General features: G+C 46.8%; 1 protein-coding gene across 4 annotated transcripts in view; it reads left to right on the top strand.

The window, feature by feature from the left end:
* CPXM2 (carboxypeptidase X, M14 family member 2) overlaps window positions 1-14,754 on the top strand; it is a 148,719-nt gene that overhangs the window by 10,781 nt on the left and 123,184 nt on the right. For all 4 annotated transcript variants that reach the window (XM_027112864.1, XM_027112863.1, XM_027112862.1 and 1 more), the window contains exon 2: window positions 1,005-1,103. In XM_027112864.1, coding sequence (XP_026968665.1) covers window positions 1,005-1,103 — 99 coding nt within the window. The remainder of the gene's footprint in view (window positions 1-1,004; window positions 1,104-14,754) is intronic.

Raw genomic sequence — 14,754 nt, 5'->3', positions numbered from 1 at the left:
TAGGAAAAGGTGGCCCCTTATCTCAAGGTGGGGCAACACTGCGTGCAGTTCCAGCTCCAGAGCTCCCCATGGGATCAGGCTGAGTTAGGCTCTGCCTGGGGACACAGCCTAGCTTAGCTCCTTCCTCTGCCTCATCTTGCTTCCTCCCTTCTTTTCTCCTTGGAGCCCTCCCTCAGTACATCACCTGCACCAAACCCCTGCCTCAGGCTCCACGCAGAGGCAACTTGACCAAAGACAGGTGCTCTCAGAGCCCATCCAAGGAGACATTGACGTAGGTGGGGAGTTCAGGAAAACCATCTCAAAGAGGGCGTGGCTGAGCTTGGATTTGCAAGATTAACAGGAGTTAAATAGATGGAGAGTGAACGGCAGGATGTTGCAGGAGGAGGCACAGCACATGCCGAGTTCTGGTGGGCAGGAAATATGAACTGCAGGCTGAAAGGAAGCCAGCGTCTGTGGCGCAGAGAGAGTCCAGTGTGAGAGGAAGCTGGACGGGCCAGCGAGGCATGAGCAGGCAGACTCCCTGGGCTCCAGGAAGGAGTCCCTCCAATTGGTGGGCAGCATCATCACACCTCCAGGTACCCAGCCGGGGCCTTGGAGAGTTAGGTGGGAGGAGCCTAGCATGGTAGGAAATCTTGCCCCGGGGTCAGAGGTCTGGAGTTCCAGCTCCATTTTATCAATTAGACATGGTGTCACTTTTGGGGCCCCAGGGAAGGTCAGAGGTACTCTGCAGGACGTTTTGCGGTCTCAGAACAGTAACCACCTGCAAGTGTGCATTGTTTTTATTAGGAGTGGTTATTCCCCTGGGTGCTCACAATAACACACTTCCTTTCCTTTAACCACCGGCCCCTCAGAGTCCAAGGTGCCTTCACTGGGGTCCGGGAAGGCAGAGGGTAGAGACGGCTGCTTTGCAGGAGAAGATGGCTGAGTCCTCACCAGCCTGGGATGATTCTGACATATGTGACAGTAAAGGCATCTCTCTCTCTCTCTCTCTCTTTTCTTTTTAGGTAAAAAGAGCAACAGAAAAGGCATGAAAACCAAGAGCTCTGAGAAGGCTGCCGGTGATGATCACAGGGTCCCTGTGGCCCGTGAGGCTGTCAGAGAGGGTGAGTGAGGCCCCTGCTTCATCACCAGCCCTGGGAGGGCGCAGGCCCCGGCGCAGCAGCCGAGTCCTGAGCACGGGTCTGCCTGGGGTCTGCTGCCCCTTCTGCACCGTCCATACGGGGGTGAGAACATTCACAGGCTGTCTCTTCTGCTTCGCGCAGTAACTCACAGCCGTATTTTCTCATCAGCTTGACTAAGGTCATTTCCGAATTTCCTGGAGCGCTTGCCTTCCCTGCCCTTCCCCCTCCCCCCTCGAAGACAACATCATTTCCTTTCTTGTGGGGCCTCGTAGCTGCCCACAGCCTTGTATGTGCCTTTCTTATCTCCCAGCTGAACCCAGGGCCTCCAGTGGCAGAGGTCGAGTCTTCTACTTCCAAAGCATGTAATGCTAGGCCTGGCATTTTACAATCATGTAAAAATATTGGTCCTTTAATTACTTACCTTAGGATGGTCAAAGCCATTAGTTCTAGACTTATGGACACACTCTGGCCCACTAGCTAGAGCTATAACTATTATTACTAACTATTACAATTACCTTTATTGTTATCTCTCTTACTCTAAAGTATGGTATCTAGGATGACATTTGTGCTGATATTAGTAATAGTGAACGTGTATTACGCACTTACGCTCTCAGTAATCGCCAAGCACTGGGTCTCATACCTCACGGCTCCTGATGTCCCCCTGAGTATCGTGGATATTATCGTTGTCATCGTCGCCATCACAGATGAGGAAAATGAGACTCAGTAATACGGATCATTTGCCTACCGTTATGTAGTTTGCAAGTTGTGAAACAGGGATTTGAACCCAGGATTTGCTGGTTTCTGCTCAGCTGCTTGAAATAAATAGAGCAGTTCACAAATTTGAGGCAGGATCCGATTTCAGTTGCCGCGTGAGCCCATAAACCGTGTAACGGAGTTGATTGTCACAAAGGGAATTGTGCGCTCCCTTAGGCAGAGTGTAATGATCTGGGGCTGTGTTTCTAACCAAGACCTTGCCATCAGAGAAATCATAGGTATGACTAGCAGTGCCTCCTAAAACAGAAACAGAAGTTCCACAACAGTGAACTTCTGCAATCACTTAGTAACGAGAATTCTCTTCCACCGTAAAGTGGGCAGGTGTGCACTGGACACATCGCCCCCGGGAGGGCCCAGCATATCAGGACGGTGTGTGGAGGACCCAAGGGGTGCTAAGGCTGTGTTCCTGCCGGTTCACCCTGAGAGTGTGGGCCTTTGGGGTTTCAACTAATGGGTGGTGGTGAGACTCCCACCTTGAGTGGGCCTCGGCCAGGACTCTTTGTCCCGTTGCCCCAGCAGGCTGAGAAAACACCAGCTGTTTCTCAGGATCACAGGTCACAGGGCTAAAGCGGCTTCTAGTCTGGCCTCACCTCTCTGGGTTCTGCTGCTCTCAGATCTGGGCCAGAGAGTTCTTTCTTGTCTTGTTAATTCTGAGATGCTTTCAAACATATTTTAAAAATAGTTTTTCCAGTTTTGTTAGTAGCTTTAGCACAAGGGCCGGTTTGAATTATCTTACTTCTCCATTACCAGAATTGGTACAATTTTGAAAGGCATTTTTGCAGAGGTTTTTCAAGGCCCATTTCTGTACCCACATGTGTATGCACGTACACTGTGAAGTCCGCACTTACCTCCTGATCTGCCACACGAACCTTCTCCTTCCCCACCCTGACCCACTCAGGATTGTTCCCCCGCCCTGCACCTCAGAGCCCTGTCTGAACAGTTGGGACCCCTGGTCCCCAAGGCAGCCATTCTGGCTGATCCTTTGAGCGCCCTGGACGTGATTTTGGCCTGTGAGCCTTGTTCACATTGCTCTTCTATTAAAACAGAATTGAGGGCAACCCTGGGGTGGGGGGAAGAGAAGCTGTGTGGGCCCTGGTATGCGAATACGGGAGGGAGAGAGATGGTGAGGAGGGGAGGTCATGTGCAGGAGGCAGGCGGCGCAGCAGTTAGGAACACTGGTCTGGACCAGGAGGAGACACCTGCGGGTGGTGCTGGGCAGAACAGGGCCTCGGATGGACAGCTGGGCGGGCTCAGGACCCCGCATCCATCATTCTCTCAGCATCTCCTCTGATCGAGCTGGGGGCCTCGCTGGAGATGGGGCAGAGTGAAGGGGCGGGGAGGGTGGCTGTCACTTACACTGTGTCCAAGGCGACAGGTGGACCAGATGTCACCTGCTTCATTTTCAGGGCGGTGGGTAGTACAGATATTAAGCACACTGAGTTATGGGAGTGACTGGCATCAAAGGGCTCGTGTTAGATGTGTATTTGAAACCGCACAACCCAGATTGGGACTTGAACCCACTGTCTTTTAATTGAGATGACAGACCTGGTCTCTGGACTTAATGAAGCCCAGGTTCTTGATGTCTCATTGCAGAAAGAATTCAGCGAGAGACAAAGTGATAGGTAAGAAGTGGATTTAGAGAGACACATTTCAGAGACAGAATGTGGTCTGTCTCAATAGGCGAGAAGGGCTTTGGGAGGAACACATTCCACAGACAGAGTGTGGGCCATCTCAGAAGGCGAGATGCCCCAAAATAATGGGGTGGTTAGTTTTTATGGGCTGGGTAATTTCATAGGCCAATGAGTGGGAGGATTATTCCAACTTTGGGGAAGGGGTGGGGATTTCCAGGAATTGGGCCACCGCCCACTTTTTGGCCTTTTATGGTTGGCCTCGTAACTGTCATGGCACCGGTGGGTGTGTCATTTAGCAGCTAATATATTACAGTGAGCGTATGATGAGGCCCAAGGTCCACTGGAAGTCGAATCTTCTGCGCCCACTGCAAGTCGAATCTTTGGCCATCTTGGACCTGGTTGGTTCTAACTAGTTTTTGTCGTGTCCGCAGTGGTTATGTCATTCTTTTTGTTTTTTTTTTGCGGTACGCGGGCCTCTCACTGTTGTGGCCTCTCCCGTTGCAGAGCACAGGCTCCGGACGCGCAGGCTCAGCGGCCATGGCTCACGGGCCCAGCCGCTCCGCGGCATGTGGGATCTTCCCGGACCGGGGCACGAACCCGAGTCCCCTGCATCGGCAGGCGGACTCTCAGCCACTGCGCCACGAGGGAGGCCCCGGTGATGTCATTCTTTTAAAGGTTGTGCCCCGTCCCCTTCCCTCCTGTTTCAGACTCACCCTGAGAGAATCTTAGCTTTAAGGGAGAGATTATGTACATGGCTGTCACCATGACTAAGGATCAGTGTCAGCTGTGGCAAGTCTCCAAAATACATCTTGGATATTGTTCTGTAATAGCATATGCGGTGGTTGAATTATTGGTGTAGTTCTTCCCCTGTCCCTATATGTACAGCCTTTGCCATATGCCTTCTCAGTTGCCTTCACAAAGGTGAAAACCCCTTGACTTTGGGCTGGTCCATGTGCCTAGGTGAGGCCAATAGAATAAGGTGAACTGACAAGGTGCCAGTTCTGTGCTGAGGGACTTTGTTTGTTTCCATTTGCTCCTTGCACCCTGCCATCTCCATGAGAAGAATGCGTGCATCTAGGCCACTGGTCCAAGGAGCCTGGGAGATGAGTGAAGCAGATATGGGCCCGATCTGCAGCCTGGAGCCACCAGCTGAGCCCAGCTGATCTGTAGACAACTAAGGAATAAGTGCCACTGAGAGTCTGTGGTGTTTTGTTACACAGCAATAGCTGACAAATACAGTGAAGATGAAAACCCTCAGTTTTTAAAACGTTGCATCGTGTTCTGTCGAATGGATGTTCTATAATTTATTTAACCTCTTAAGTGAAGGACGTTTAGGTTGTTTCCAATATTTTGCTGCTGTAAAGAGTATCGCAGTGAGCTTAGCATATACCCTGTCACTTACCATGCACCGGTTGCAGAATAACTCCCTGCTTGCCATTCAGAGCCCACCATGATTTGACTTATCTCTGGCCTCTGCCTCCCTTTTTTTCCAACCAGACAGGATCTTGTTTCTCAGACATGCCCTGTGCGAAAAGCTCACTCACGTGTTTCCTCCGAAGGGAACTGGGCAAGCGTCTCAGTTGGTGATGCAGAGGTAGCTTTGGGGTCAGGCTCTACCCTCGCTGGCTGTGACGCTCCGGGCAAGTTACTGTCTCTGTGACTCAGTTTCCTCATCTGTAAAGAGGGGATAATATGTCTTTTATAGGGTTTTGTGGGGATGAAATAATGTGTGCAGAGTGGAGTGTACACAGTAAGCTGTCAGCAAACATTAGCTATGATTTTTATTTGCTGTCTTGGGACTTTCCATGCCTTGGTTACAGGAGTTGGCAGATAGCTTTAAAGGATCAGATCGTAAATATTACACGCCTTATGGGCCAACATGCAAAGTTGAGCGTATTATGTTGGTACTTAAATAACCATTAAAAAATGTAAAAACGGTTCTTATCTCATGGGCCGTACAGACACAGATGGTGGGCTGGGTTTGGCCCTCACTTGGGCTGTAGCTTGCTGGCTTCTGCCTTAGAACTTGATGGTTCTCTCGGAAGCCTGCCCTGGTCACCTGTCCTTTGCTTTCCTGTATCTCTTCCTCATGTTCCTGGTCCTCTCCTCTCTCACATCCAGGGATTCCTGTGCACGGCTTTTCTGACATGGGAGGCTAGGTATGTTTATGAGCAGAGGCTCCCTGTGTGATTCACGTCAGGAACTGCCCAGCGTAGGTAGCAGCGGTACTTGACCAGAATAACAAACCTGTTTATCACACACCCGCGCTGTCGGTACTAGTGTTCTGGGGTAGAGATCGGGTGTTCCATGCGTGTTGAGGTGGATTCTCCATGGCCCAGATCAGCAGAACTGACCCTCCACAGGAAGCGCTCTTTGATCTGTAGGAAAGAAGCTTAATTTCCTGCCATCATGGAAATAGGGTGGTTTCCCAAAGCAGTACGTGTCGGTGAATGGAGTGCCCTCAGCACTCTGCCTCGTGTTGGGCTGGGTGAGATTTGAGGCCTATACCAGGTACGGTGCTTGGGATTGACCTACCTTGTGTGTGTGTGTGTGTGTGTGTGTGTGTGTGTGTGTGTGTGAAACTCGAGGGTTTTCCTTTGTATCACAGACAGTTTGGCTTTCGGCTTTTCATCCAAGCCCTTGCTGTGAGCCTTGCCCCTTGTTGCAGGGCCAGATGGCTCTCGGAGGCTCAGCTTGGTCGTCCCCCAGATGTCTGGCACGGCTGTGGAGGGCAGTAGAGTGAGTCCCAGATTCCTGATTTGGGAGGAGACGGGACCGACATGGTCTCAGCTACCCTGGAAGATGCTGTGATAAAGGATTACATCTGTATTTCGGATTCCTTTGGAAGTGAGAGGGGAGGCGAGGGGTGGCAGTTGGACAGAATCACACCACCCTCTTGGACAAGCCTTGGTTGGGAAGCCTGAAAGATGTGGACACTGGAAAACCCAGGGCTCCTCCATCCTTTCTACTTCTTCCACTTTCAGCTCCATCTCAAACATGTCTAAAAAGTTCTTCAGTCTCTAAAATGAAACCTGTGTCCCTTGAGGTCTTTCTAGCCTCTTGCACTTTAGAGAGATTTATTTTTTCCTCCAGTGGTTTTGCCACGGCAGGGTCTTCACTGGGTCAGATCAGGGGCCCTGGGCTCACGCTGTCTGCAGTTGACGGCACACTGAGTGTGTTGACTGACACCGTGTGGGCAGCCCAGGGCCATGGGCTTCAGAGCCTCAGTCTGAAACCAGAGCCACAGTGGACTTGCCGGCCTAGAAATATCTCCCAGACAAGGGGTCAGGGAACAGAGCTCTGATGTGTCAGTAGCACTGGTTTGGTGGCACTAAAAGGTTCCATTCATTTCTATCACCCAGTTGACCCCAGCTGTGGTTCTCGGTGACCAAGATCACACTAGTCCATCATTGGAGGAGGGATTCCAGTGCTGAAGCTCCTGTGAAGCCTCATGACCGAGGCCAGCACACGTGCTCTTGTCGCTCTTGGAGTTTTGTTCTTGTGACACTGTCAGCCTTCATTCCATCTTCTCAAACCTTCTGTGTGAGACCGTCTTTATTCTACGTTGCTGACTCTGGATGGATTTAGCAGAAAACCCAATTCGCCTTGTCACGTGCTAAAACTTAAAAAAAAATTTAACCCACTTGAAGTGGAAGTTGTTTTAAAATTGATTTCTTTACTGCTTTATTAGACATTCTGAACTACGAAAATAGTGAATGCGCCTTGTAGAATATTCGGAAGATACAGAAAAATGCAAAGAAGAAAACGAAAGGAATCCACAGTCTTATCTTCCAGAGATTATAACCATGGTCGACATTTTGGAGTGTGTCTCTCCAATCTTTCCTCTCCGTGTGTGTGTGTGTGTGTGTGTGTGTGTGTGTGTACAAGAACAACATCACAGGTATGTGTATAGATCACACACACGCTTTTTGCAAAATTGAACTAGTCTTATTTTGTAACCTTCTATTCTCATTTAATATGCTGTTCCTTTCTCATCATAAAATATTCTTTTACAACATTACATAACATTATTTTCCATTTTATGATGGTTTCCTAACTGTTACTGTGTTTTTTAATGTTCACGTTGTTTCCAGTTCTTCCCTGATGTGGGCAGTTCTGCTGTGCACCCTGGTGTCCGTGGCTTTGCTCACCTACTCCTTGGGCTTGTTTCCTTGAGGAGGAACTGCACAGATGTGATCCCTGTCTTCCAGAAAAGTTTATACCAACTTGTACTTTTATCAGCTTTACCCACTTTCTATTAGTGTGTGTGTGTGTGTGTGTGTGTGTGTGTGTGTGTATTGATTTATAAGAGCTCTTTATATATGAAGGACAGGGCCCCTCTATTGATACATTGCAATACAGTGCATTGAAGAACTCTGAAAGCAAACTGAGTGGAGATCAAAGCCCAGTCCTTGGCTCACTAGCTGTATGACCTTGGGCATGATGTTTAACCTCTTTTTTCCTCAATTTTCTCAAATATAAAAGGGGGCTAATACTTCGACATGCCCATAGGATTGGGATAAGTATTAAATAAGATGACTTGAACGAAGCACAAGTGGCTGACACATGGTAAATTCTCAATAAGGGTTACTATTACCTTATTAGGTCCCATTGAATGAGCTTCCTATCAGTCATTCACTGGGGCACTGGCCATCTTTCTTCTGATAGAGGCTGAGTTGGAAGACGTGTCTTGGCATGAGAACCAGATGGGTGCGAATGAACCCTAAGAGGTGCAGGCATCCCCACTCCCAGCTGTAGGTGGCTCTAGACCAGGGCATTGCTCCCCCGAGAGGAGTAGAGCCCGTGCGGAAAAGTGGAACCATGCTCCCCGAGGGCATCCTGCTTCCAAGAGGGAGGAGGGGAGGGCAGAGCTGAACTATACACACCATTTATCGGTGCCTGTGTACCAGTCAGACAGGTTACCCCAAGGGCAGAGTGAGTCAGGTGGCAGAGAGAGGTATGGAACTCCCCTCAGGAACATCCCTCCTCATGGAAGCCAGGAGCAAAGAAGTGTTCCCTTTAGCATATGCCTACAAGTTTAAAATTGTTTCATCTTCCTGGAGAATTGTGGGGTTTTTTTTTCCTACTGTGTATTGACTTTCTTTATGACTAACACTACTTTTTGACTTAAAAAATCTATTTTATGTGACATTAAAGAAGCTATATAGTGGGCTTCCCTGGTGGCGCAGTGGTTGAGAGTCCGCCTGCCTTTGCAGGGGACACGGGTTCGTGGCCCGGTCCGGGAAGATCCCACATACCGCGGAGCGGCTGGGCCCGTGAGCCATGGCCGCTGAGCCTGCGTGTCCAGAGCCTGTGCTCCGCGACAGGAGAGGCCACAACAGTGAGAGGCCCGCGTACCGCAAAAAAAAAAAAAAAAGTCATAAAGACATTTTATACTACTTTCTAATTCCTTTTTTCTCTTTCTCATTTAGGTTTTTATACATTAGAAAGGATTTTGTTTGTTTGTGATAGGAGATTGAAGTTCAGTTTAATTTTTTTTCTTGTAAGAACCCAAATGGAATAATAATTGTTTCCCCACTATTTTGCAGTGCTGCCCTTAGGTGTTGGCTGTCGTGTCCATATGTGCTTGGCTTTGTTTTCAGGCTCCCAGTTCTCTTCTTTATCGTTACTTCATTTTTCTACCCATACATAAAATATCTCACTCTCTTAATTATTATAGCTTTATGATAAATCTTGATATCTGATAGAGCAGAACTTTGTTCTTCTTCAAAAGTTTTGGTTATTATTGACCCACTGAAAGTGTGTGTGCGCACACACACATTTACACCATGTAGTCAAGTTCTTTAAAAACTCTTGTGGAATTTTTTTTTGTTTCCTCCTGGAATTTTGATTAGAGTTACATTAATTCCATAACATCAATTAGGGGAGAATTTACATATTTATATTGAGTTTTCTAATCCACAAACATGTATATCTCCGTATTTCTTACATCTTTCAAAATATATCTCAATACATGGGCCTTGCACATTTTTAAATAGATTTATTCTTAGATAATTGACATCCTGTGATGCTTGTAATTTCAGTTTTCTAATTCTCTTTTGCTAGTGTACAGGAGTACAGTTGATGTGTGAATGTTGATTTTATACCCAGCAACTTTGCTAAACTCTTATTAATTATAAATTTATTCATATATTAACTTGGATTTGGCTACAGAATCAATGTACACTAAATAATGACAGTTTTCTTTTTCCTTTCCATGTTTCAAGGCTTTTATTTATTTTTCCCTACTGCATTGGCAAAGAGCTTAGTTCAAAAATAATAGATCTTTCCTTGTAGGTTTTAATTCTGTCTTTGGATTTTTAGTTTTCTTGATGTTTGGCTTATCTTAAATATTTTCTATCTTTTTTTTTCAGCATATCCTTTTCATGGCAAGTAGAGACCATGTCTCTTGCACTATACTTAGGGTGAACAACATTGTGAACAACATTTTCCTGGTTATTATATCAAATCACATTATTTCTTTTGGAGTCTTTTGGATGGTGTACCTCTTTTAATGTTTTGTTCTTTACTCATCTTTGAATGAGTCAGATTTTCTCCCCTGGGGACAGTCTAAGCCCTGCCTCAGATCTACAGATGTTGACCAGTTCAGCATGCAAAACCCCCAGTACAGTTTGCACTTCCTAGCAGCCTTTTATCTTTTACACATCATCGCTCTTAGGTGCGAACTCCTTCCCTCACTGCTGGTTCTTAGACACTGTGATCTGATGGGATTCACGGGGAACTATAATCACCTTCATATGCGGTTATCAGTGTTCTTTTTGTCCCCACGCTGTCAGACTGCCACACCTCCCCCTACCTCCTGTCCAGTTGTGTTTTAAGAACTTCTGATCCAAACAGTTGTAGAAACTTGGCTGCGGGGAGAGGTGAGCACCCAGCCACCTCAGAAAGCCCCATCTGGGCTTTAGAGGTAAATGTGCAATTTTCTAGTTGCTGCAGACCCTGGGCTTCAAAATGGAGGCATGCAAGAGGGGTGAAAGGTTTTTCTGTCCTTCCTCTGGTCATCTCCATTTTTTTTCCCAACTGTCTCCATTGGACTCACATGTGATGAATGTTCTTCCACCTCTGGCATTAGGTTAAAGCACTGGTGGGAGTCTTTACTTATCTGCCTCTTCATAGTTTTTTAGGATGAGTTTGGGAGAGGCTGCAAAATTTTAAGCTAGAGTTCCCCAAAGTCTATGATGCCTCCGTACAACTGGCGACTTTATGAATTATGGTAAATAACCCTGAACACATTATGAGAAGGTTGTCCCTTTTAAGATCCCTTAAAAAAGCTTTTTCTTTTTTTATAAATTTATTTATTTATTTATTTGTTTGTTTTTATTTTTGGCTGTGTTGGGTTGTCATTGCTGTGTGCCAGCTTTCTCTAGTTGTTGTGAGCGGGGGTTACTCTTCGTTACGGTGCACAGGCTTCTCACTGCGGTGGCTTCGCTTGTTGTGGAGCACAGGCTCTAGGCACGGAGGCTTCAGTAGTTGTGGCACGCGGGCTCAGTAGTTGTGGCTTGTGGGCTCTAGAGTGCAGGCTCAGTAGTTGTGGTGCACGGGCTTTAGAGTGCAGGCTCAGTAGTCGTGGCGCATGGGCTTAGTTGCTCCATGGCATGTGGGATCTTCCCAGACCAGGGCTCGAACCCGTGTCCCTTGCATTGGCAGGCAGATTCTTAACCACTGAGCCACTAGGGAAGCCCCAAAAGCTTTTTCTTTTGAAGTAATTATAGACCCACGGGAAATTGCAAACAAATGGGTCTTGTGCTCCCTTCAGCCTGCTTCCTCCAGTGCATTTTGGGTAACTGGTACAATAACAAAATCAGGCCATTGGCATTGGTACAGTCCACAGAGCATGTTTGGACCCCACCAGTTATGCATGTGCGCGTATGTGTGGGCATGTGTGGGTGTATGTGGTCCTATGCACGTGTAGTTTCATGGAAATAAACACCACAGATACAGGACAGTTCCATCACCATACGGCTTCCTGGTGCTACCCCTTTATAGCCACACCCTCCCTTCCCCAGTCACTAGCTTCTGGCAGCCACTCATCTGTGTCCTGTTTCTATAATTTTGTTTTTTAAGAATGTTAGGTAGTAGAATCATACAGTATACAATTTTTTGAGATTGGCTTTATTACCTCAGCATAATTCTCTTTCACTCTTTCTGAGTTGGATAAACAGACTTAGTCTGGTATTAATATGATGTAATAGTCAGGAAAAGCTAAGCCTGTTAAAAATTATTAGTATTGAAGTGTGCCATGCATACAGACACGTCTAGAAATCATAAGGATATAACTTATTGGGTTGTCACCTACACCACTCCCATATAGTGTGAATGCGCCATTATAACTGTCGTCTTGAGCAGAAACAGAACATGACCAGAACCTCTGAGGCCTTCCTCCAGTTCCTGCTCACAGACAACCACTGTCAGAGATGATTTTTGCCTGTTTTGAGCCTACGTTCATGGAATCATACATTGTACTCTCTTTGTGGCTGATTTCTTTCACTCAATATTATGTGTATGCAATTCATCCATGTAGAGCTACGGCTCACTTATTTTCATTAGTTTATAGTTTTCTACTGCATGACTGTCCCACAATTTATTCATTCTCCTATTAGTGGACATTTGACTTGTTTTCAGTCTTTGGCTATTACGTATAGTTCTGCTAGGCTCATTCTTGCATGAATCTTTCGGCATATGTACGAAGGTGTTTCTGTTGCATGTATACCTAGAAGTAGAATTGCTGGGTCACAGGGCCTGAGGATCTGTAGTAAATACTCCTAGAGAGTTTTCCAAATTGGTTGTACCAGTTAACACTTGTGCCAGCAGTGTTGTTTCACTTCCTCACCAACATTTGATATTGTGTCTTTCTAGTTGTATTCGTATTCATGGGTATGGACTGGTATCTCGCTGTGGTCTTAATTCGCGTTTTCCTGAAAGCTAATGACTAATGTTTACTCACCATGAAGATATCTTCTTTTGTGAATGCCTCTTCAGCTCTTTTGCTCATTGCTCTTCTTATGGATTTATAGGATGGTTTTTGTTTGTTTTTCATGCTTTTCTTAAAAATATCGTGGATGTGAGTCCTTTGTTATTAATATGCATAGTAAATACCTTCTCACGCTCTGGCTTACCTTTTCATTCTAGCACTTGTGTCTCTAGAGTAACAGATCTTCTTAAATTTAATATAGACCGTTCATCAATATTTTCCTTTAGTACTTTTGTTTCACGTTTAAACTTTTTTTTAACCTACCCCAAGATCATGAATATATTTTTCTATGTTATCTTCTAGTAATAAGATTTCTTTTGACATTAACGTATTTCCATTGAAATTATTTGACTTAATTAAAAATTAAGGAAGAGTAATCAATTAAGCAATAGTGCCTGGAAAAATTCATGGAGATGATAAGCAAGGGATTGAGGTTTGAGAAGTGCTCTTTTGAACCAATTATTCCTTTTTTGGCTTTATAAGCGATATGTAAAGAACAGACTTAATTTTCCATGACGATGCAGACATAGTGATTATTAGTTATATTGGATTGTGTTACAAATTCATTCATTCATTCACGTGGGAAACACCGATTTGGGCTTTGGGACTTCAGTGATGAGAACTCATGGTTGCTGCCCTGGGACCTTCACAGTGTGGTCTGTACTTTGCTTAGGTTGGGGTGGGTAGGATGAGAGGGGTGGGTGTTGAGGGACGAAGTCTCTGGAGGCTTTGCATTTGAGGCCACCACTGATCTGAGGTCGGAGCTTCTAGATTACACGAGGGTCTGGCAGGCTCCAGGCATGAGTGGCTTCCACCAGCGTGGGCTGATACCCAGCTCCCTGAGAGTTTCCTCTGCTTGACCCCCTGGGGCCTGGGAAAGAGAATCCCGAGTCTGGGCAGCGTTACGGGTAAGGGACACCAGCCAACCAAGGTCTCAGAAGATTCACTTGGGAGCCTTAGACTCGGGCCCGGGCCACTCTGCCGTCCCGTGGATCAGAGTCTCTGGGGAGGGGGTCTAGGCATCTTTTTTTTTCTCTCCAGAAGATTCTGATGTTGGGTCAGGGTGAGAACTGCTGCCTGAAGGAGTCCAGAAGTGAGGGAGAAGCTTTCCAGGGGTGATTAGATAAGGCTGGGATTAGCTCCTTTGCAAGACCCCAAGGGAGGCGTGCCCTCTGGGAAGCCAGCGACTTCTGAGACGGGCAAAGAGCCACTGCAAACGCTCTCTGGTGCACCAGGAAGGGCCCTCACACTCTCACTGATCCAAGGGAATGTCAAGTTCAGAAAGGCGAAGGAAAGAATGTTCTAAGACTTATCCGGTTTATAGGCGACCATGAAAGCAAAGGTTCAGGATGGCTGTGAGCTTGCCCCTGGCAGTGCTCTCGAGGTCTATGGAGAATCCTTTGCTCTGTTTCCAGCAGACTTCACAGCAGGCCAGAAGACCTTGGACTCTGAGCTCCCCTCTGCCAACTGGTGACCCCCGTCCCAGCCTCACTTCCTGTCTTCCCTGTGACCCCAAATGCCACCATGCAACTTGCATTTGTACCACACTGTGGAGTTTTCAAGTCCAAGGGCGGTGGCGTAAAGACTGTGCCTGGGATTTTATGTCACACTTGATTTTCAAATTCTAACTCAGATGCTTCGGAGCTGCTTAACTCTGTGTAAGCCTCTTTGAGTCCTTGTTCATGTGTAAAATGGGGATGGTAATGCCCATCTCTCACGGTTCTTGTGAAGATTAAATGACAAAGTGTCTTCAGAGGCTCTGACTCATGGTAGTTGCTTTCATTGCTCCCCAAACCTTTTAAAATGATTCTCTTGACTCTCATAACAGCCTCGCCTGCAGACAGATTTAGGGCACTGAGGGTGTTCTAGTCTGACTGTGCTCCGTAACTTATAGGCCACAAAATGAAATGCCATGAGCACTCCTGATTTGTTACAGAGCTGGTATATGCACATATGGTAATTGATGGTGGTGAGAGTAATAAATATATTGCCATAGTGCTAATGCCCATTTTGTAAAGTGGCTGCAATGCAGAGAATTTTAGCCAGGGACAGATTTAGTTAAAGGTGTGTGTGCCTGTGTGCACTTGTCGAAGGGGAGGTGTGGAATGAGGCAGAGGGTCCCCTTTTCGCCCACGTCCTGGGAACAGAGCTCAGGCCTGGGAGGCAGTGCCCCGCTCAGCACAGGGTGTTCTCAGGAGCCGCGCTGCCTGGAAGAGGAAAGTCGAGTCATCTGTGA

The sequence above is a fragment of the Aethalodelphis obliquidens genome, unplaced genomic scaffold (genome assembly GCF_003676395.1).
Source record: "Aethalodelphis obliquidens isolate GAN/ISIS:26980383/991018 unplaced genomic scaffold, ASM367639v1 scaffold11, whole genome shotgun sequence".
In the NCBI taxonomy this organism is placed as follows: domain Eukaryota; kingdom Metazoa; phylum Chordata; class Mammalia; order Artiodactyla; family Delphinidae; genus Aethalodelphis; species Aethalodelphis obliquidens.
Note: the sequence above shows the minus strand (reverse complement) of the source record. Positions and strands in the feature narration are given on the sequence as shown.